Source organism: Cloeon dipterum, chromosome 1 (assembly GCF_949628265.1).
Source record: "Cloeon dipterum chromosome 1, ieCloDipt1.1, whole genome shotgun sequence".
In the NCBI taxonomy this organism is placed as follows: Eukaryota; Metazoa; Arthropoda; class Insecta; order Ephemeroptera; family Baetidae; genus Cloeon; species Cloeon dipterum.
This window is the reverse complement of record NC_088786.1, coordinates 16,127,035-16,148,432: the sequence shown is the minus strand read 5'-3', so window position 1 is coordinate 16,148,432 and position 21,398 is coordinate 16,127,035. Positions and strand designations below refer to the sequence as shown.

The following is a 21,398-nucleotide window of genomic DNA, read 5'->3' as shown; positions in this document are numbered from 1 at the left end:
AGAAACATAAATAATTACACACACAAAAACAATATTAAATTTTCAGTAAAGTACATCAAAATTAATTTCAAACCGATCGGAAAAGAGAACACCTCTCTTCTCTGTGATCAATTCCTACATCAATAAAATCTTTTATTCAACCCTCAATGGCAAGTTCTGTGCAATCTTCAAAAAACAATAATGGATGCAGGAGAGTTTACATTTGACGCAAGCAAGGCAAATTGAAATCAATTTCTCGGTAGCTGCGCTCGGCAACAAAAACCTCGAGGCGGCCTCTCGCTGCTCTTCTCCGCTCTAACCCGAGTATTCTCAAAGGCCATAATGCTAGACAGATTATGCATACACATTTGCAAAGTTGAAGCGAGCAGAGAGCGGGTTTGAGGGCGGAGGAGAGCGTGTGTTTCTCTTCTCGTCTGCCTCTTTTGCATATACATTTTTATCTACATGCACGTTCATATTTCGCAAACAATAAAGTTTTAAGGGCTCGCGCGCATGCAAATATTGTTATGAAAGAAGCTGCTCGCATTATTACTGTAGAGTTAAGTTAATAGGTTTTTTCCTGCGCCGCTACACTCGCACAAGTTTAGCAAACAACACGGTTTGCCGCGCGCGTGTTGCTGCTGTGTATTATACCTGGCCGACGGACCAACTTTTTCCTCCCTGCTCGCTTGCTGTAGAGAGCCCGTCCGCGTGTATACTTTTTGCTCTCGCAGAGGAACAAAGTGGCAGCATCATGTGATATTAGACTACCTGCTACCGTCCCATACGCTTGGTTATGTTTTTATGACTTAAATACGCCCTCCGCCGCCCTTATGCGCGCAGACCTTATCTCATCTCTCGCTCGCTCGCTATAGCTGGCTGCTTGCTGCTTGCATACTTTTGCGCCCGCCACCGGCAAAAAGCTTCAATTTCACAGAATGGCAAAAGTAGCAGTGCAGCCATCCGGTTCAATTCCGAGTGATGCGCGCAGCCAGTGGCTGCTGGGAGCTTTATATTGCTCGCCCGCCAGCTCTCACGGTGCGCACCGAGGTGCCGAATGCGAGATGTAAAAAGTGGGATTAGATTGAGGAGGAAAATCCAAATTATGCAGATGGAGAGGGAAAGTCGCAGTCGCGCGCCTCTTCCCCAGACACATTTCTAACTGATTACAATTTATACGAGCGGTAAGAGCCACTTTCTTCTGATTGCGAATGAAATTCCACTTCGAGCATTCTTCCACGGCTTCGCACAACTAATGAACCAGCATTTCACTCCTTGCGTTTGTAAAACAATTACTGCATGATTAAACCAGAGTAAGAGGCAGATTAGAATGTTCTCTAGCAGATTTTTTAGGTTTTTAAAATGATTTGAAAGGATTTTGAGTCAAAATATTAAGGTGTTATTGAGGTAGTGTTTAAAATACCGTCATAATCACGAAATTGATTGATTTTTCAATCAAGTAGATGCTGCACAGCCAAAATATTTGTTTTGATGATCACTAAATTTGTTCAAAAACCTAAACTTACAAACAAGCCTTAAAATTCTGCTGTTTATTTATTTATTTATTTTAATTTTATTTTCTTTTTTTGTAAGAAAAAACAACAAAATCTTAAAGCCCCCCGATTTATTTGCAAACAAAAACACCTTATTGTGCGTAAATTTTAAGTATGCAACCTGCACTACATTTGTGACGAACAAATTGCCCAAATGGAAAAGCTTCACAGTTTTACTAACTTAAGTATTTCAATTTAGTTAAAGTCTAGGGAAAAAAGATAAATTAACACAATATATTGGCCAAATCTATTTCTTTGTCGATTTCTCGCGTTAATGAGCGATGCAAGGGGCTAAACTCGTCGGGCTGAACACCTAACAATAAGTTTCGCACTCTTTTGCATTGCAATGACGAGTCTATTTTGATTTTAGAGGAATGCAAAAGCATTCCAATTCGCTACTTGCATATTATTTGCACCTTTTCTGAATGCTTGGAATCTCAATAAAAGACCTCAGTGTGGAGGCAACATGAATAGTGGTCCTTTTCTGGTCTGAACCTCGCCAGCTGAGACGAGTTTGCTAATTAAAATAAAACCAACCATTCCTTGAGCTGATTTAGGCGATTTTCAATCAGCACCATTTTGTTGTAATCAACTTCAAACCTGAAAATTAAAAAAAAACGACCACAAGAATTACTTAACAAAACTCTCTTTCAAAACAATTTGTTTTATATTTTGGTTTTGGATGTGGGAAAGAATGAGACAAAGTTACCTTCCATGGCTCATAACAATAAACAAAGTTGAACTAATATAAAGGTCAACATTGCTGTTTTCAATACAGGCAGAAAAATCTCATTTCACGTTATAAAAAGAGACAGTGATTGTATGCAAAGCGTGCGCGGATCAAATTTTAATTAGCGCATCACAAAAAGGCCGCTAGGTTAATTAGGGTCACGTGGAATCAGATCGGGGCTTGATTTTTCGCTATGAATTTAAATAACACACTGGGGGCGAAATTTATTGCGGCAATAAATTGAGCGGAACGGCCAGAACAGTACAAACGCGGTGCGCTCGCTCGCTCGCGCCGCACATATACTTTCGGCTTTTATGAATATTTGATTGCGAATTTGATTAAAACGAAGGCCCGGTGTGGCACTCATTATCATTGTAAATGACAATTGAGATTCTCCGCACACCAGCTGTAGTGTAATTCCGCGCCGGCAAAAATATTCCCTCGCTCTCCATAATGCGCGAAAAAGCGGCCAATGTAATTGAAACGAGTGCGCTCCAGCCATGAATTATGCAGCAGCGCTACAAAATCCCGCCATGTTGATGATTTCACTCGTTAATGCGCGAACCGCTCGGCCGTCGGTCATTAATTCGGAAAAGAGCGCAATTGTCATGAGATTTGACGAATATAACACACTCTGGCGCGCAAATAAATTTCAATGCATTCAACACACACCCGGAGCTCATCCACCATGAGTACCAGACAAAATTTTACATCATTTAATTATGCGTCCTAAAAATTTACAGCTATGTCGGAACGTGGATACCACATCCATATCAATCGTGTTAATGGGTAGTATAAAAATACACTTTTTAGAACATGAGATATTAGGGAGAGTAAACTTAAAAAAGATATATTATGCGTAGATGTATACATAGCCAGGTATGACAGATTTTTTGTCTCTTTTTATGGAAATAATTGAAAATTTTCTTAATAGCTCTGCATATTTAGTAAAAATTCTTTAAAGTGAAACCAAAGATTCGTTTGACTCGTAGAATATTTTAGCAAAAATTTGTTATATATCTATGAAACGCTTCTTGAGCCTGTAATTGAGGTTGTTTGAAACGATATTTTCAAATTCTGAATGAAAATTTAGGTGCTTTTTATGGTTTTAGATGGTTTCAAGATGATTTTTCAAAATTTCGAAATTCAAAGAAGCAAGCAGGTACAGTAAATTTAAAATAGAATGTGCTATAGGAGAGCACTACCAGAATTAGTTTGTTTTCGGTGCGGACCAATAGCATCTTGGAATTAATTAAATCTTCACTTTGCGCATCTCTATCTGTGCCTGCGACGGAGTGGATCTCGAGTCGATTTGTTCTCTCACGCGGCAGCAATTGAGTGGAAAAGGACGCTGCGGCGAAAGGGTCGTTTATCACCATCCCCGCTTTGTGACATTATTAACCGGCGAGTAATGAATGCTCGCGCACTTGATTGATTCCTTCATTGTGCATGCGAGGCATGGCCGGCACTCTTAAATCAACCGCCAGATACTTTCTCAAAGACAAATTCCTGCCGTGCCCAGGGGTAGAATTCCAAATTATCGCACGCTCGGCTCACTTGGCTCGCCGAGTGTGTCTCGCCCACCCGCCCGCCCGGCCGATATATATGTGTGCACCCCCGCGGCACAGCACGAGGGCCAAACGCAAAAATAACAGACACTGCCCTGTAATTATGCAGCCGAGGAGAAATTCCCGTCAAGGGCTGCTCTCTTATTCCACTCTCGCTCTCCTTCGCTTTTCACTCAGCGCGAGTTTCGGTCGCTTTCCCCACTCGGCAGTTAAAAATTCGCATTTAAATATTGGATGAACAGAGCTCTGTGTGTGCAAGAGCAGAGAGACTAATGTTATTTCTACGGGTTGGAACTAACTGCTTTTAAGACCCTGGGGTAATAGCAAGACGTTAGCAGGAGTCGATCACAATTTTTGCCCGGCGCGTGTGTTGCCTCTGATGTATCAGCAGCAACACCGCTGGGGCAAATGATTCCGACCAGTTAATTGAATTTTTGACGAAGCAACGCCAGCCGCCAGAGTAAACGCGCGCGCGTCAGCACCAATTCGACGGCGTACTTGCTGCCAAAATCCCAACGTCTTGATCGGATTGTCAAATTCAATTTCGCGCTCTATTTAATGAGACTGAAATAATTGATTAGCTCTTAATTCCATTATCTATTAGAGAGCAGTTGGATTTTAAATTAGACTTAATTTCAACACAGCAGAACAAAAATTTCAATTAAATCAACCATAAAGCTCTTTTCAGGTGAAGATGCATAATTTTCAAATTTGATATCAATTAGAATGCAAAAAATAAACCTGCAAGAGTAAAACATTTGGAGTCGTTAAAGTACCTTATTCACATTTAAATTATTAAATAATATTGATCGCTTGTGCAATATCTCACTTTCACATGAACACAAAAACACAATTTTGCAATCTTTCATTACCATTTGTTTCTCGAAAACTACATGCCTGAAAATTTATAGTTATGCTACACACTTTTAAGGCGAAATATCCCATACAAGGAAGTACATTTTTGAGTTATTCAAACATTAAAAACTAACTCAATGATTACTCATATTTGGAAAATTCCTAAAAACTTGGTTATTTCAACACCTCAATAGCACCCTAAAAATATAACAAAATATCATGATGGTATTGAAACTATAATTTAAAAACTACACACTACTTTTATCAATCTATACTACAAAATATCAAATCATTTTTATCATGGAAATACCGATAATTTTTGGAAAATATTGCTAAAAGGTTTAGTAGCTATTTAAAAATATAAATAATATATAGATGCAAATAATATTTTTAAATAATTATGTTGGATCAAAACTTAAATATGACAAAATGCAAAATACACATTGTCATTTATAATTTTTTAAATTAAAATTGACGTAAATTTATAAAAAAATTGAGCTTTTCATTAATAATTTAATTACTTTGATTAATATTTAATTTTACAAACGTGATTTTATCCTCTTTATAATTCTTTGTCGCACTTTGCGTCAATAGTTTGCGAAGATCTCAATGGATATGATTTGAAAGAACCTGGCAGAGCAACGTATTCACGCAATTTCCCTTAGGGGGTGCAATAATCAAAAAGACGGCAGCGGCAATACCCGAGTGCACCCCGAAGCACAATAATCCGCAACTTTTTGCACCAATCCAGCGCGCGCGGCAGCGAGTGACGGAAAAGCGAAATTCATATTCGTGTTTTATGGTGGGCTTTATAAATATGGAAGAAATGAAACACTAAATTAAATTTCTCGGGAGCAGGCGAGGTGCCATGAATCAATTGGTCTCGGTGGCAGTGCCGGCGGAGTGTGTGTATGCCCGCCCGAGTGCGGTGGTATGGCAGCAAGCGAAGAATAAAAGTTATGATGGCGTACAGCTATTTCACAAGCTTCAGGATGATTTATATGACGCCCCGGGGAATACCTCAAGCGAAATAGAAGCACTGTGTGCAGTAAAATATACGGCGCAGCAAATGGAAGACAATATAATGTATGCAGCCACCCTTAAAAAGCTAAACACAAAACCGAGAAGATTGAAAAATTTCAAATTCAAAACGAGGACATAAAAAGACAAAGTAGGGAAATATGAATTTTAAATTAACATGTCACACGGAATAACCTTATACCTGCTCTCTGCCGCCGCTTTCTGCCAGCCTATTTTCCGCCTCTTTCTGCTGCGAGTCCTTTTTGCTTCCCTATTTTTACCAACCGCTTTTTATTGTCATGCATCCTACACCCTGCCACGGCGCAACCCCGTGATGCGTGGTGCAAAAAAGAAATGATACCTGCGATTGAGAAAAAATTAATTTATACAGGTTTCGCAACGACATGCAAAAACGGCAGGTTTAATTTTTTTTAGATATTTTTTCCAGGTTCCGATTTTTTCTGGCAATGTGCATGCTGCGCACAGAGAAATTAAGTTAAGCGGCCAAACACATTGAAACAAGGTTTTAAAGATTGGAAATTTCATAAATTTTCGAAAGTATAATAACATTTATGGAAAAATTGCTGTTTACAAAAACGTGGTAGAAAAATACATGAAGTTCCCATTTCCCACTTAAGTCATTTTTAGACCAGGTACCTTATTGATTATGTTTGATTGTTTTGCTGTTATTAATGAGGGCTGAGAATCTTTTGAAATGTGGTTAATTCTCTTTCCCATTGCAAAAACACGTGTATATTAATTATTATTTATTCACTTCTTATAAAAAGGTCAGATCAGGGAAATGATCGTGTCGCTCTCCGAAAGAAAATTAAAATTTTAAATTATTTATGATATTTTAAAGCAAATCAGTGGAATCTTCTGCAATTTTATGCGATTCATGCTAAATGATTTTGAGAAGACACATGCGTAATTGGAAACTAAAAAAATAATAAAATAAATAAATAAATAATAAAAATAAAAAAACCTCTTTTATTGATTTGTTTAAATGCGCTTCAAAGCTACTAAAATGTATTTCCTTTCCTAACCCATCTCATCATTGTTATGTTACACAAATTAGAAAGAGAAACAAAAATTATTCCAATTTTAACAATAATTATTATTATTATTAGGTAGAGTTGCGATTAGGTAGAGTTGCGCGCTTTTGAGGTTCAAGTTATTCTGGCACTCACTAGGTGGCAGGAGACTCGCGAATCCAAACCGAATTGTTGTTCACCCTCATGTGGATGTGCCGTGCGGTGTGCGACATAAATATCAAATAAAATCCTGAAACACAAACACGTGTAATTTATTCATTTGGCACATCTTTACTGAGTTAGTTAAAACATTAGCAAAGGTAGGAAACCTCGAAATATATGATATTTAATAATCAAGTCCTTTTCGATTTGAAACCATTGCAAATTTAACGATTTTATCATTGTTTCAGCAGATCAACGCTTTTAAGAACTTTAATTTCCCTGTGTGAAAATGTCAGAAGAGCTGGGAAATCTGTTTGAGTTTTGCACTACCCAGAATCAAAACGGACTTCAAGGAATTGAACAGATTGACGATGAATTTATTTTGGTAACATTCAACAAATCTGTCACCAAGTTTAAGGTTTGTCCCTGTACCAAAAACGATGAGAGCAATCAAAATAATTTTGTCATATTGTTTTAGGTTATCGACCAGAGACCAATTTGCAGTTGGAATTTGAATGAAGGCTTCTCATGTGCTGCAGTGTATGACGAGAAAAACTCGGTCTACATTGCAGTGACGAAAAGTAACAAAATCCTCTCTTGGGAGGAGAGTGCTACCAGCCTTGAGAAAATTAAGAAAAACACGGTTAGCTTGAATTTCATGCCGAAAGAAAAATCTATTATATTTAACATGTCCTCAGGTCCAGTCTCCAATTTTGAAAGTCTGTATTATAAATGGCAATGCTAGTATCGTCTTCCAAAATGGAGCCATCATGTCAGTTGAGGATGCTCTGTCAAACAAAAAACTGAAAGTTCCAGACGTGCTGCCAGGGAAAGCATCACGGGTCTTTTTTGAGAAAGACAAACTCAAAGAAATTGCCGTGTTTATCTCATCCGTGAGTGCCTATATGTATAGTTCAAAATTTTAACTTTGACCTAAAATTTTGTATCAACAGGATTGCTCGAAATGCTGGACAGTGGATGATGGAATACCGATTAGAGAAATCGACACACGCAGGAAAGGTTTCCAGCTGCTTGACGTTTCATTTGTAGAAAATTTGATGGTCACTTTGTGTATGCATACATTATTCAAGAGTTTTTCCTATAATAACAAAACTGCATTTGTAGGGAGTGACAAGCAAATCTTCATGCTCGACTTCTTCAACAGTGAAGAGTTTCCTGGCAAGTGCCTTGGGAAGATCCAAAGTTTGAATGGCTGCAGTAAAGTTAGCATGACTCCGATGACAACAAGAAGTGTTGCATTGTTTGGGACTAATTTGACTGACTCAGGTTAGTAGTATTTTGCCCTCTGTTAAAAATTTACTATATTAATTAAGCTTTGCTGTTGAATTTGTTGATAAAAACTTATATACCTCTAGCTGGAGTGATTGGAGTCTTCAACCTCAATTTCAAGGCAATTCAAGTGACGAGAAAAATTAAAAGCAAAGAAAGTTCTCCTCTTGTGTTTGGGCCGTTCTCTTCCAATTTGTTCATATTCTCGGAGAGCCAAATTTTCGCTGCACCAATCAACAGTGGAGGCACACAGCTGTCTGCCTTGCTTGGCACGTCCAATTGCGTTGGTGAGTGAAGTTAAACTAATATTAAAACATAACGCATTCATTTTTTTTATTGCAGATAACACGGTTGAGGTTTTGGAGTGGGAAGATACGCCATCAGAAGTGACCCAGCTATCTGTCCCACAAAACTTAGAAGCCACTTTTAGCGAACTTCTTAGCCAGGGACTCCCTGAAAACAAGTAAGTGCCCTAGAAATGAGTGCCAACAGATGCGTGATGAAATTTTCTTGGTGATCAGGATCAGCGATATTTTGTTACCAGCCCTTATGGAGAAGAAAGACGTCGCGTCTATAACGCATTTGCTACAAAGCATGAAGAAAGTGTCTGAAGCCGTGTTGGCAAAGTTGGTTTCGTACTGCTTGCGGGGCGAAGACCAGGACTTCTCAGACGGCCACTCAGACGTTGACGACTGCTCTGCCTCTCTTCCACCTGAGTCGCCACTTATGGGCGGGAGAAAACGATTGCTGCACCTTGTCCTATCGAAACCGTTCAGTGCCATCAAACTGTTGCCAGAGGCCAGAAGGTACATCTCCCCTCCAGACGCCATGCTCTTCATTCAGCACACAGCCGCACAGCTCTGCGACGGGTCTGATCTGGTGACTGACTCGGAATTCATCATGGTATGTTGAATAATTGTGTATTTAACCTAATAAATAGCACGCTTTTTGATTTCCAGAATCAAATGGTCCAGTGGATTTCTGTTCTCTTGGACGCACACTATCAGTACTGCCTTTTGACGTGTGATCAACAGGTCACCACTGTTCTGAATTTCGTTCTCGCAGTTATCGACATGCAGGTGAGTGAATTGTTTTTCATTGTAATAAGCCCTTGAATTTATGGTTAAATTAGTCAAACATGAAATAATGTTTAAATGCTCTAATAATCATATCATGTAATGATGTAATTGCTGATGATAGACTTATTTTTTATTACAGATCGCGCACACCAAGGAACTGGGGAAACTGAGGCCACTAATTGAACATGTTGTCAAAAAGTTTGAATGCGAATCAAAACCATTTATATTCAAGAAATCTGTATTTCCTATGACAGATCCAAACTGGATGAACATTGTCAATAAATAGTTATTTCTCTAATTGTAAGAGATTTTTTTCATTTGTATTCATTGAAAAGCAAATATTATGGAAAGCAAATCTTAATGATTTATTGAGTTTTTAAGTCAATTTTTATAGCCTTACATGTAAATTCAGCAGACTCCAAAACTCTTTAGTATGTGCACTACAGTTAAAATAAAAAGATTTGAAGAATTCACAAGTGACTGGCATGAAATACTCTTCACATAAAATACATCCACTTGATAAGATCAAACTACACTTCAATCAACTTGGTAAGAAGTGGGCTGCTTGTATCACAGTTCAATGTTTAGTCAATCTTGACAGCACCGTAAATTTTCCTTATGAAGGCGTAGGCGGCGAAAAAGCCAATGGTGCCAGTCAACAACCAGAAAGTGAGCACCATGATGCCTGTGTAGCCAAAGTACAGCAATGTAGGGATGAACTCGGAGATTTCAAGTTTTGTGGCAAAGTAGAACACAGAGTATGCAAACACATACACCGCGGAGCCTCCAGAAACGATGAAACTTCGCCACCACCAACGATAGTCCTGTCGGAAATAAGATAGTTAAAAAAACTATTAACTGTTCAATTATCCTAATCTGCCAAAATTATTAAGAAATAAAAGTTCTTCCTCATAAAACAAGGAGTAGCATAAACGCTTTTTAAATGTACATTTTTTTTTAACAAAGCTATTTTCAATCTACTAGAATTTCTTTCTTTGTTATTAAATTCTATCTGGAATTAAAATTAGAAATTCCATGAAAATACTGGCAGGTTTGGACTATGCCACAATTTAAATTGGTAAATTACCTCTCCACAAAGCTGGAAGTACACCATCACAATAGAAATTTGCGAGCAAGACACGACTAAGATCAAAAAGACAAGGAAAAGGAACCCAAAGAGATAGTAGAACTGGTTCTCCCAAATAGCAGTGAATACGAAGAAGAGCTCGATGAATACGGCTCCAAACGGTAGAACACCAGCCATTAGGGTGCTAAAATACAAATTAAATGAGGCCATGTTTCAGTGTGCACATATCAACTTACCAGAGGAAAGTGTTCATATACCAAAGCTGCTCTGGCACCTGTCGCGGGATCTGATTAGTGCGGACTGGATGCTGGAAGGGTTGTTTGCGGAATCCAAAGTAGTATCCCAGGTAGACCAGAGGCAGAGAAATGCAGAACCAGAGACACAAGAGAGCCAGCATGGTGGTGAAGGGAACAGCTCCGCTCGAGTGCTTGCCCCAGATGAAAAAGTTGAGGAAGAAGCAGTTGCAGAAGATTATTCCAGGGTACAACGTGGCTGTCTGCAGAAGAGAAGATTTTGTTGCTGCATATTTCTCTCTCTCTCTCTCAGGAGTTAAGCACAAACCAAAAATGCAGCACGTTTCCACTCCTTGCCCTTCATGGTTTTGTAAACTCTTGCAGAGAAGTAACCAGCAATCAGTCCCATGAACACGTAGAGGAAAATGGCAGCAGTAGCAAGAGCACCACGAGATGCAGGAGACAGCATGCCCAGCATTGCAAAGACTGAAAATTTCACAACATTGAATTACTGTCCTTAATAAATTCCAATGAAAGCAGAGTCGTCATAATTTTCAGTCAGAAGAAATTTAAGCTGAATTCCATTTCTTCAAAATGCTATTTAATTTTAATTATTTGAAGGATGATGTGTGTTCAAATTGCAGAAATATGTATTGTGTCTTTTAAAGTTCCAAGTCTCAACTCGAATTAAACACTTACAAATGGTGATCAGGGCCATCAAAAAGATTTGAATTCCGCTCCCGAGCACGGCAGCAAAAAGTCGCGGGTGTCTAGGGGGTCTGAACACGTCTCCATGGACCAACTTCCATCCTGTCTCCTCCACCGCCTCATCAGGGCCCTCATCTTGGTTGTAGCGAGCAATGTCTCGGCGAAGAGTTCTGACCATGATCATGGTCAATATACCTGAAAACTTTTAAATTGGAACCAAACTTTAAACAATTAAAAACTTCCTTACCTGACAGGAAGAAAACTACAACCAGTGAATTGACAATGGAAAACCAGTGGATCTGCACGTCAGACATGCGGAGGTAAATGTCCCACCGAGAAGCCCAGCTGATGGGGGAGGGGTGCCACTCGACGCTATACGTGAAGAACAGCCGTGTGCCTCCATGTGGATTGACCAACTGCTGCTTGTGTTGGCTCGGGAAGGTGCACTGCCAGTCTGACCCTCCTTTAGCTTTGTCAAAGGTCATCTGGCTTTGGTCAATACTGTAGGTTTCGACTTCAAAACCAACAACTCGGAATGTGTCACTGCGCAAAAATGACAAAGGGGGAAAATTGCATTAGTTATAGACACGATTTAATTTTATAAAAAGAAAAGACGTCAAGAGGAGCAGCTTACTTGTTTTCTGTGTGGTACAGAAGTTTAAGTTTCAAATGGTTGTTCACGTAGCTCTTTGAATCAATTGTCATGCCAAGTCTGTAGCCGTGCTCAAACCGAACTTCTCCTGTGTCTGGATCAGTCACTCTTGTGGCCACAGGAAGATTGTCGACAAGGCTTTAAAACACAATAAAAGATGAGTACAGGATATGATTACAATTTTGCATGGCTTACAGGTGGACAAAGTATTCATGCTGAATTCTATTTATGACAGATTGGGAGGATTCGTCTCCCCAGGTCATGGGGTTTCCAGGCGAATGGCAGAGAAGCCTGCAAGGAATGTTTTCAGCCATTCGAAGTTCATAAGGAGTATTGACAATGCGATCGCCCCTCAAAACTTCGCCTAGAAGGTTAAGTGCCAGTTATTTTGCTGAAATACCGATTGATATTCTGAATAGAGTCCTCACCAAGATTTTCAGACTTGTAGATAAACGTCCCATTCTTTGGCAGGCAGAAAGGCAGTGAATAGTATTCATAAGGAAGTTGAGTGTGTGTGCTGGTCATCTTGACAGCCCTCACTTCAATTTTTGATCCTTTGTGAAATTCAACAGGCGCCACGCCGGGCACGTAGAATGCATGGCAGCAACTTAGATATGCAGATACCACAAGTACGACAACTTTATATCTAGGCGACAACATCTGCAATTACAGCCAAAAAAGAGAAGATGTGTGAGTTAATTCATTGCTATAAAACTCATTTTTTCAAAAGTCAAAATAAAATTTTCCGATTTTTTCGTATACATAGTATCTACAGGGATTAATAAAATATTGAAACGAAAAATATTTTAACATGAATAATTTTTTCCACATTCAAAACATCTATCATATGTATTGAATTTTCGGAATTTTCCTACTGTGGCATCATCATGATGGGTAAAATGCATCGTGCTTTTTAAGTCCATAGGGTTGGAAAATCACTCTCGACTGCAGGTTGAGGTCTCACCTTGAAATGCTATATTGTTGATCAGCAAAACAAATTTGCAGCTTTGCTCTCCTTCTCGAAATAAAGTAAAATCTGAATTTTAAAATTTGCCAATAAATTTTTAAGCAACAGACGATCGAAGACTAGGCTTAAAGCTGGGCGTTGCGGCCCTGCTTTTTCGCTGAGACTTTCCAGTAGATGGGCTAGAGTTTCACAAACGTTTTCACTGCCACACCAGAAATTTTGACAACAAATTACACGGGTGCTACGTCAAACAAAAAGGTTCTTTCATATCTCATGCTGACGTACGCCATTTACAATCCGCACTGGAGAGCTGCAACCCTTCATTCACTGCTTGACGTGTTACGCCCCCTTGTGCGTACAACCTCCTTGGAGTACGCATGCGTGCCATGCGCCTGCTACTACAGACGTACCGGCTGATCACAGGCCCTGCAGGACTATCATCTGCATCTCGCCCTGTACAGTGGAGGTTGTTCATTAATTTTATTTAACTCTCATTGCAAGTTTTATTACTCTTGGTGATGTTATAACAGTATGTTTTCCGGAATTAAATGCTAGTAATCATCACTCATCTCATTCTAAATTTTCTAGCCGATTGTTTTGCTAATAGCGCTTGCGCCGTTACTATTTTTTAATCGTGTATAGTACAATGTACCAGTGATAACGAATTTTTAGCGCATTGCTACAGTAGACAATACATTTTATTTCGTTTCCATGTCACTAGACCAGAGCAAATAATAAATTTTAAATTTCTTATCAGGTTCACTCCGCGTTGCAAGACGACTATGGCCGATGAAGTGAATAAGGCCCAGCAGGCTGCCCCTGAAGGAGACACAATTTTTGGCAAGATAGTGCGAAAAGAGATTCCATGCGAATTTCTTTATGAAGATGAACAAGTAAGCATGCTTAATTGAAGAAAATTATAGCTTTCTAAACAGCTGCTTCATATGAATCTTAAAAGGAAGACTGCTTCATGAAACTTTAAAGAGTTGAGAGATATTTTATAATATATGTAATTATCACTTATTTTCATTGTGTCAGTGATGCTAACTTATTAATTTCTAAACAGGTAATCTATCTGTGTCGGAATTAAATAATTTGTTTTTGTGAAGAAATTTATATTCAGGGTTGCAATCGGTTGCAATAAAATTTTCTGTTTACAGTTCACATTTTTATTAAATCTGAAACACTTTTTTCTTCATTCCAGTGTGTTGCCTTCAATGACATCAGTCCCCAAGCCCCAAAGCACATTCTTGTAATTCCTCGCAAGCCAATCAGCCAGCTCTCTAAGGCTGAAGATTCTGATGAACAGGTTTGCGTTCTTTCCCTAGCTTTCAAACAATTTAGTTATTTCACTAAATTTTTACACAGTTGCTGGGACATCTCTTGCTGGTAGCCCGTCGCGTCGCCAAGGAGCAAGGTTTGGAAAAAGGTTTCCGCCTTGTAGTTAATGACGGAAAAGACGGAGCTCAATCTGTGTACCACTTGCATATTCACATTCTTGGTGGCAGACAGATGCAATGGCCCCCTGGATAATTCATAGACACTTGATAATACCTAATTCCATCCTTTGGAAACTAATTGGAGACTTTTCGTCAATAAAATTGGCGGCAACGCACTTAACGCTGTCTTTTAATAATTTTGATAAGCCTCTTGAAAATAAGATTTTTATTTAGGACAAAAAGTGTTTTTTATTTGATATTTTGAGATATCACCATTCTTAATTACTTAATTTATTTATTCGCCATTTATTTCTACACAATGATTTCTGTACAACAGAAAAACCCAATAAATATGTTACATCCTACGGGCTTCTTCAAGTCTTAAGAAATAATTAAAGCATGAAATTCTAAAAATTGCATCCTTGTGACCAATAAAACTCTTGAAATCAGAAAGAGAGTCTACAACTGTGACGATCTAGTATTTCTGCCCTTGTTAACTGCTTGCTGGGGATTGTCTCTGTGGAAGATTTTGTTGAACATAGCCTTGCCAATAGCAGCAAATGAAGCACGAAATTGTCTGCTCATGAGACAGTAGAGGGGAAAGTTCAGGGTACTGGAAGTGAGGGCAAGGAGGTCCATCAACTCGCCCATGCTCGTGTAGCACTGGGCAAAGAAGTTGTCGCCAAGGAAAACGGTCAACAGGCCCAAAATTCCCTGGGGCAGCTCTGTGACCAGGAAGAGAATGAGAACGGCGAGTAGGAGCCGGCTCGTCCTGTCGCCTTTAATCATATTATTAGGTTAGTTACCAGAGAGCGCAGGGTAATTAGCAGTTCCTTGTTTACCATCTTTGTCATCTTTATTGAGTAACGATCTACGACGCTGTTTGTTTTCCCACAGAGCAGCCAGAAGTCTTTGGCTCAAGAAGCTCAGAATGACGCAGGGCAGCAGTTTTATTAGGACCGAATAGATCCAGAAATTAATGTAGATTAACAACTGGCCTCCAGCGCCGCCAAGCTTGCTTAGTCTGACCTTCACGGGGAGGGGGTTAATTAATTAATTCAAGTGTGCAATATCTTGAGTAAATATTTATAAAACAGTAAAGCGTGTACTTACATAGTAGACGGTTCCACCTTCGAATGGCGATACAGAGAATGACAAGTATAGAGGAATGCAAATGATTGAAGATCCAACGTACGCTGCTAAAATAGCGTATCTTGTGCCCTTTTCTGAGCACCATTCTCTACTTTGAGTCGGGTACCGTACCACTAAATATCGCCACACAGCCAAAGTCACGGTCAACCAGATGCTGATTGTGTGAAAAACCTGGAAATATTTTAAAAATAATTGAATGCTGTTTTATTTTTATTTTTTCATTATTTTGCTCCAAATGTCATGTCAGCTTTTTTGGTATTATAATTGAATAAATTTTTTATAGGATTAGACAAAGACTTTTATGGCATAGCCAAAAAACGATTTGATAAGTTTTGGGATTTTTAGATGGTTTTTTGACAAAAAAGACGACTGTTTAGACGGTTTTGGAACTCAATTTGGCGGTGTTTGGCTCCAATGAAGCCAGTTTCTCAAAGCCAAGTAACGTATGTGTCTTTTTGATATGTGTCTTTGAGAATTTCGAGAATTTTTAGCCTGCTTTATATATGAATCAGAATTTTATCATTTAGTTTAGAGGGCAACATTGCAAAACTCACTTTCACTATACGCAACCTTATATTGCCAAATATGCTTGAGAATTTTATGAACGGTTTATCTTAAAAGTTGATATTTATGCATGTAATATTTAGGGAAATTAATTTTGACGATGTGATGATGATTATTTAAATAATTAAACAAAATTGTAGTACATTTATGATCAAAAGACTGTTTTAGATGGTTTTGGTCTAAAAAGATGGTTTTAATTGTGGCTCCAAAGTCTTGAAATTTCATGATTCGTGGATTCGTGCTCATTTGATGTCTAAATGTAAAAAGTGAACGCACAGAAAAAATAGTCGATTCTCGGCTAAAATCCCAACCCTATAATTTTGAGCAGAACATTTTTCCTTTCTCGCAGTATTGACAAGATTGCATAATATTTTCATTGATTTATGTTACCGTGCAACACAATAATCTAGGGCGCTCCTCTGCCAATTCCAGCCAGGAGGTGACAAAGCTGGATTAAGATCTAATTACAGAGACATTCAATTTCCTTTCTGCGCGCCAACCTTTTTACGTCCGGTTTTTTCTGAATTGTGTCGTATGGGTCGACCACTCAGCTTATATTATCTAATAAACTATTCTGGAATAAATAAACGCGGCAGGAAAACAACAGAAAATCTCATAATAATTCCCTGCAATGAACTTGCAAATTGCTTTTAAAAATCATCATAAACGCGGTTTAACTTTCACTGGAGCTATTAAAAGGTTGAAACGAAAGAGTCACGCTATGCTAATATTCCATCTTTTAATGCCCGTTCATGCGGGAATTTAATTAAGGAAAGATGCCTGGACCGATTAAGAATGAGATCTAGTATAGCGCTTTCTCTCATTGCAAGTAAATATGTAGTAATTAATTGCCCTTTTTTCACATTTTTTGGACAGACCAAGACTAATAGGTCTTGTCAGTCAGTGCCTGTGCCCTTATTGACAGTGCAGAAAAGGCATACTACCCAAAACATTTTAAGGGTTCGTTTTATTTATTATTTGGGATTGTGTGCCCCCTTTTTTCACACACTTCCTGCAATTTTCAAAAGCGGACATCCGCTAAAACGTAGCCAGTGGGAGTTAATTACGTTCTTTAAAAATTGATTAGCAACAAAATTTTGGTTTTGAAATATCCTTTTAATCTTAACGTTTCTTTCTTCACATATTACGGGAGAAGTGAAATATTTTAAAACTTGTTGCTATAAATATTTTTACATAAAAACTGCAACTACATCTCTTCTTAAAAAAATTATCTTCTCCATAGAGACTTAAGCTCAAACTATTTGTCAATGCGCTGTTAAAATCATTACTCTTTTTAAATATTTTGCACCCATGCCCATAATTAATGAAATACCTGAGTGAAGATTGCATGGAAAAGGACGTATACAGCCCAGGCGTAGGAAAACCTCTCGGTCGGCGGCCGATCGACCATCACGTACTGGTGCAAAGCAAACGGAATGTACTCCAACATGACAAGGGCATCCGCAGCAGCCAACGCGGACAGGAGGGAGGAGGTGGGTGCAGCCAGCTCTGGTCTTGAGAGCACCGCCATGCTGAGGCCGGTGCTCACGGTCCCTGCCATGCACACTGACAAGCTCACGTACCCGTGCAGATTCTTGTAAGCCGTGACAAGGTAGTCAAAGTCGCCGCAGTACGACGAGTTCGCCATGCTTGCGAGCTAAAAATTTAATTTCGACAAAATTATGTTGAGCAACAAAGTCAAAAGTTTGCAATGATTTTTAGAATATAAATTTCACAGCCCTCCAAGAGACAACTAAAAATAATAATAATTTGGGATTATTGTGGTTTGAATAAGTGCTTATTTCTAAAGTTATTTGCTTATCTTGTCGGTCTTATCCTGCATCTTTGAGTTTGTTTTTGTTGCAATTAATTAAATAACAGACTTATCATATATACCAGAGAAAAAAATATAGTTTAAAGGATTGGAAAGATCTATCCTATTCAACCCTTGCTGTTTTGTAAACGGTTCAGAAAAACAGAAAATTGATCAAAATTTAGAAAACTTTCTATGCTAACCCACGCACATTTAAAATTTACATGAATTGTTTGATAAAAGATCGGCGAATTTATTGTTAGCATCATTTGCGGAGACTGTGATAGCGCCTGCCACGGTGACTCGTGCAGCCCGCGTCACATATACGCTACACAGGCTGCATAACATCTCGCCGATGCCGTGTTATCAAACAGATGCGCGAGGCTGATTTTAGTTGGAGAGTTTAGACACACAAGAGTTCTCCCCTCTGACTTACAATGAGTTTCAAAATTAAACCAATAAGTTTGCCACCCTTGACCGCCCTGAATAGCTCAATTAGGGTGCCGCAGCAATGCGTCCATATTAAATTTCGTCACTTTTCAGCTCATTTCGCTGTGTGCCCTGACATAGTCCCACGGGGATGCAATCAAGGCAAGGACATGCAAGAGATAATGACATTCGACCCTCCGCATGCATGGTTCACTGACTTTTGCACATTATTTACGCCCGCATACACAGCCCGTCTCACTTGACGCGGCATTTTGTCCTGTGGCCGCTCTGCAGCCTCATTTAAATATGTCATCCTCGATCAGGGGCTGTGATTTAATTTGTGCACCGTCTCTCACGATCTGATTGATTTTCATGGCTTGCTCCTCTTGACTGAGCACCTTTCGATGTAATTTAATGTAGTGTGCTGCCTTCGTCTGCCTCGCGCTGATTGATTTACCCTGTCTGCGGAGCGCACAAACATTTTTACCCGCCACCATTATAGGAGCTTGCACTAGAAAATTTACCTCAACATGACTTTGTTAGAAAAAATAGAGTTAAAATACGAGTGAAATATGCTAGAACGAGATCTAATTTGGCGTGATTTTATTTAAAAAGTACAGTGTTTGAGTTGATGTTACGCAAAGAAATAGAAGAGGAAATTTTTCTGTGCTTAATTTTATGTAAGACTGCGAAATAAAATTGAGTGAAGACTGGTATACTTCATTTTCCAGAGAAACATGATTTCATTCGAATTTTCTGCATTGGATATCCATTTTCTTTTTCATCATGAACCAAATGAAAATTGTATTCTGCTGCGATTGCTGTGAAAAGTATCTTATTCAAAACATATACGGACTCAAAATTTTCTTGGACAAAGGTGCAAAAAGCTGTAAAAATTTATCTTTTATAAATTTATTGTTGTATGCCTAGCGCCTTCAATAAATTATCCTTATATCCAGAACAATTTGTTACGATACCAGAAAACTTTTACGTCTGAGCATTGGCTGAAAATTCTCCCAGCGCCTCTTGTCTATAGGCATTTTTACCATTGATTCTTATTAGATTATTCGCAAGTATTTTACACTTAATGCAAAATTCCATGTGAAATGCATGATAGCATAGCAATCACGATAATTTTAAACTCTTCCGCACGACCAATAATACAAATTATTAATTCTGGGAATGGATTTCGTAGACATCGGAGGAAGCCCATATTCGATGTGAAACTTGATTCAACTTAACTCTTAAATATAAGGAGAACACGTATCCTTCAATTTTGAGCATTTAATCACATTATAATGGAAAGCGCACTAATTTTAAAATATGAGCTAAAACTCATAAAACTTTGGTTAATGATTGAAAAAAATTTCCCTCACATGACATAGTCGAAAAACATTCTAGGTGATTGAAACAATTTAATGTTAAAGTAGGAGCGTGTTTCAATTGACTGTAATTGGTTAACTATTTATCTATGCCACTGGACCAAAGCAGAATAAAAATTAGATTTTATTACACTCACCTAATCAACACAATGTGTCACTGGGGTGCTGCGAGCGGTTGGAGGCAATCTGTGGGAATCGCCGATCACACTGGGGAACCACTCGCCCGCAGATGCTGAGAGGGTGACATGCGTATACGCGCTGACTGGAACAGTGCTAATCTACAGCAGGATGTTGGCAAACAACACTCTTGAACATGAATTGATATGTTGCAAAGTGAATTCTTAGACATAACAAACTTTCCTCTCTTCACGTGACACCATTCTATCATTCAAATTATAACATGATAAAATATAGCATTGACGAATAGCTAGATATTTAAAAATATATGCTGCTTCTAAATATTAAATAATATACCAATTAATTCGTTCAACTTGTAAAGATATTTCATCACTGAAAGTGATTCTTGACCTCATTTATGCCTCCAGCAAAATATTTGTAATACATTTTGAAACAAAACCTGTGGTTAATTGCATTAATTATTGAATTAATGTCTCTGTAGACGTCGGCAAATTTATAAGTGACTGGCGGGTAAGTAAATTATGTTTCAGCTGTAGCTGTTGGTGCTGACTGATGCATTTAAAACAGATCTTTAAGAGTGAACTTAATAAAAGGAACCTGCTCGGTAAAGAGTTTTTTAACTTCTATCAAAGCGCACGAATGGGAACTGGTTCAGTTCGTTTTTGTTCTTTCTAACTCTTTGCCGCTCTTTGCCTATACAAGAGCTCTTTTTCAGTCCGTGATTCGTTTGGTGTACTATGAAATTAGGTTTGCGAGAAATACATCAAAGAAATTACAATATAGTGTCTATCAAGATTTCGAGTTAAGACCAAATCACAAAATTTTGATGCATGTATAGCCTGTCAAAAAGAGTTTGACAAAAAAATCCTTAAGCTCCAGGAAAGTTGTAGAGTTCACATTGCCACTTCTGCGTAAATGAAAAATACACGAGAATTCAACTTCATAACAAACCTTATAATGAGATCGGTGCCTGGTAACGTAATTAACTTGCGAAATCACGCACCGTATAAACAGAAGCCGACAATATTGACATTCATTTGTCATGCAGCTTGCGCCGTCATGGATAAAGGGAACGATCTTTTGCCGATTTCCATTTTAGAAGTGGACTGACAGATTTCATTCTAAAATACACACTATTTATTCCGATTCTCGGTCTTGCCACGTATAGGTGCGAAGAGCTGGACCTGAACCCTTGGTGTCAGGTTTTTTGCAACACCTTGCCCTTACCCATAATTCTGCAGACTTAATTAGGAAATACTTTTGCAGGAATTATTTCAAAGTAATGAAAACGCTGTGCATTTAGTGAATAAAGCGATCAATGCACTTGAAAGTAAAAAAACATAGACACGCTTTTTTTCTTCAGTCGATAAATAAAGCTCCTGATAAAAATAGATAAAACCATTAAACCTGAAGATTCATGATCGACTTATAAAACCAGAATGTTGTCCAGTATATGATATTTATTGTGCGAATCATCTTGCCGCAAGCAAAAGTACAGGAAAAGCAATAAAAATTTCAAATCGGGCCCCTCCCTTCAGCCGATGTAGAATTCTGAATTGCAACT

At 38.5% G+C, this 21,398-nt stretch overlaps 4 protein-coding genes across 5 annotated transcripts; 2 read left to right on the top strand and 2 right to left on the bottom strand.

Annotated features, from left to right (window-relative positions):
- Nucleotides 1–6,924: 6,924 nt before the first annotated feature.
- LOC135948175 (nucleolar protein 11-like) lies at nt 6,925–9,568 on the top strand. Of its 2 annotated transcripts, none has more exons than XM_065497311.1 (11): nt 6,925–7,059; nt 7,153–7,319; nt 7,380–7,544; nt 7,600–7,794; nt 7,855–7,972; nt 8,027–8,188; nt 8,278–8,478; nt 8,534–8,654; nt 8,713–9,094; nt 9,151–9,270; nt 9,410–9,568. In XM_065497311.1, the coding sequence occupies exons 2-11, from the start codon at nt 7,191–7,193 to the stop codon at nt 9,554–9,556; spliced, it is 1,740 nt and encodes a 579-aa protein (XP_065353383.1). In that variant the 5' UTR covers nt 6,925–7,059; nt 7,153–7,190; the 3' UTR covers nt 9,557–9,568. The 2 variants fall into 2 exon arrangements, with proteins under 2 accessions (XP_065353383.1, XP_065353389.1); XM_065497317.1 differs by having other exon boundaries at nt 6,969–7,059; nt 7,150–7,319.
- Nucleotides 9,569–9,611: 43 nt separating this feature from the next.
- On the bottom strand, nt 9,612–13,208 carry TM9SF4 (transmembrane 9 superfamily protein member 4). The gene is made up of 10 exons (XM_065497299.1): nt 12,915–13,208; nt 12,379–12,610; nt 12,146–12,314; nt 11,933–12,088; nt 11,546–11,841; nt 11,290–11,493; nt 10,919–11,076; nt 10,594–10,853; nt 10,358–10,541; nt 9,612–10,094 (listed from the first exon to the last, which is right to left on the bottom strand). Exons 2-10 carry the CDS (start codon nt 12,608–12,610, stop codon nt 9,855–9,857), a joined length of 1,899 nt encoding a protein of 632 aa, XP_065353371.1. The 5' UTR covers nt 12,915–13,208; the 3' UTR covers nt 9,612–9,854.
- A 23-nt stretch (nt 13,209–13,231) lies between these two features.
- On the top strand, nt 13,232–14,537 carry HINT1 (histidine triad nucleotide binding protein 1). Its single transcript, XM_065497353.1, has 4 exons — nt 13,232–13,383; nt 13,675–13,810; nt 14,122–14,226; nt 14,286–14,537. Exons 1-4 carry the CDS (start codon nt 13,295–13,297, stop codon nt 14,448–14,450), a joined length of 495 nt encoding a protein of 164 aa, XP_065353425.1. The 5' UTR covers nt 13,232–13,294; the 3' UTR covers nt 14,451–14,537.
- LOC135948188 (G-protein coupled receptor dmsr-1-like) lies at nt 13,663–20,112 on the bottom strand. Its single transcript, XM_065497330.1, has 5 exons — nt 19,834–20,112; nt 17,406–17,729; nt 15,470–15,679; nt 15,199–15,385; nt 13,663–15,135 (listed from the first exon to the last, which is right to left on the bottom strand). The coding sequence occupies exons 2-5, from the start codon at nt 17,718–17,720 to the stop codon at nt 14,816–14,818; spliced, it is 1,032 nt and encodes a 343-aa protein (XP_065353402.1). The 5' UTR covers nt 17,721–17,729; nt 19,834–20,112; the 3' UTR covers nt 13,663–14,815.
- Nucleotides 20,113–21,398: the final 1,286 nt, after the last annotated feature.

Coding starts and splice junctions, on each gene's coding strand:
- LOC135948175 (XM_065497311.1), top strand. CDS start 7,191: ATGTCAGAAGAGCTGGGAAATCTGTTTGAGTTTTGCACTACCCAGAAT. Junction 8,189..8,277: donor GACTAATTTGACTGACTCAG/GTTAGTAGTATT, acceptor ATATACCTCTAG/CTGGAGTGATTGGAGTCTTC. Junction 9,095..9,150: donor CTGACTCGGAATTCATCATG/GTATGTTGAATA, acceptor TTTGATTTCCAG/AATCAAATGGTCCAGTGGAT.
- TM9SF4 (XM_065497299.1), bottom strand. CDS start 12,610: ATGTTGTCGCCTAGATATAAAGTTGTCGTACTTGTGGTATCTGCATAT. Junction 11,842..11,932: donor CTGTACCACACAGAAAACAA/GTAAGCTGCTCC, acceptor ATTTTTGCGCAG/TGACACATTCCGAGTTGTTG. Junction 10,542..10,593: donor TATATGAACACTTTCCTCTG/GTAAGTTGATAT, acceptor TTTGTATTTTAG/CACCCTAATGGCTGGTGTTC.
- HINT1 (XM_065497353.1), top strand. CDS start 13,295: ATGCGTGCCATGCGCCTGCTACTACAGACGTACCGGCTGATCACAGGC. Junction 13,384..13,674: donor TCTCGCCCTGTACAGTGGAG/GTTGTTCATTAA, acceptor ATTTCTTATCAG/GTTCACTCCGCGTTGCAAGA. Junction 13,811..14,121: donor TTCTTTATGAAGATGAACAA/GTAAGCATGCTT, acceptor TCTTCATTCCAG/TGTGTTGCCTTCAATGACAT.
- LOC135948188 (XM_065497330.1), bottom strand. CDS start 17,720: ATGGCGAACTCGTCGTACTGCGGCGACTTTGACTACCTTGTCACGGCT. Junction 15,680..17,405: donor TCCATGCAATCTTCACTCAG/GTATTTCATTAA, acceptor AAATATTTCCAG/GTTTTTCACACAATCAGCAT. Junction 15,136..15,198: donor CAATAAAGATGACAAAGATG/GTAAACAAGGAA, acceptor ATATGATTAAAG/GCGACAGGACGAGCCGGCTC.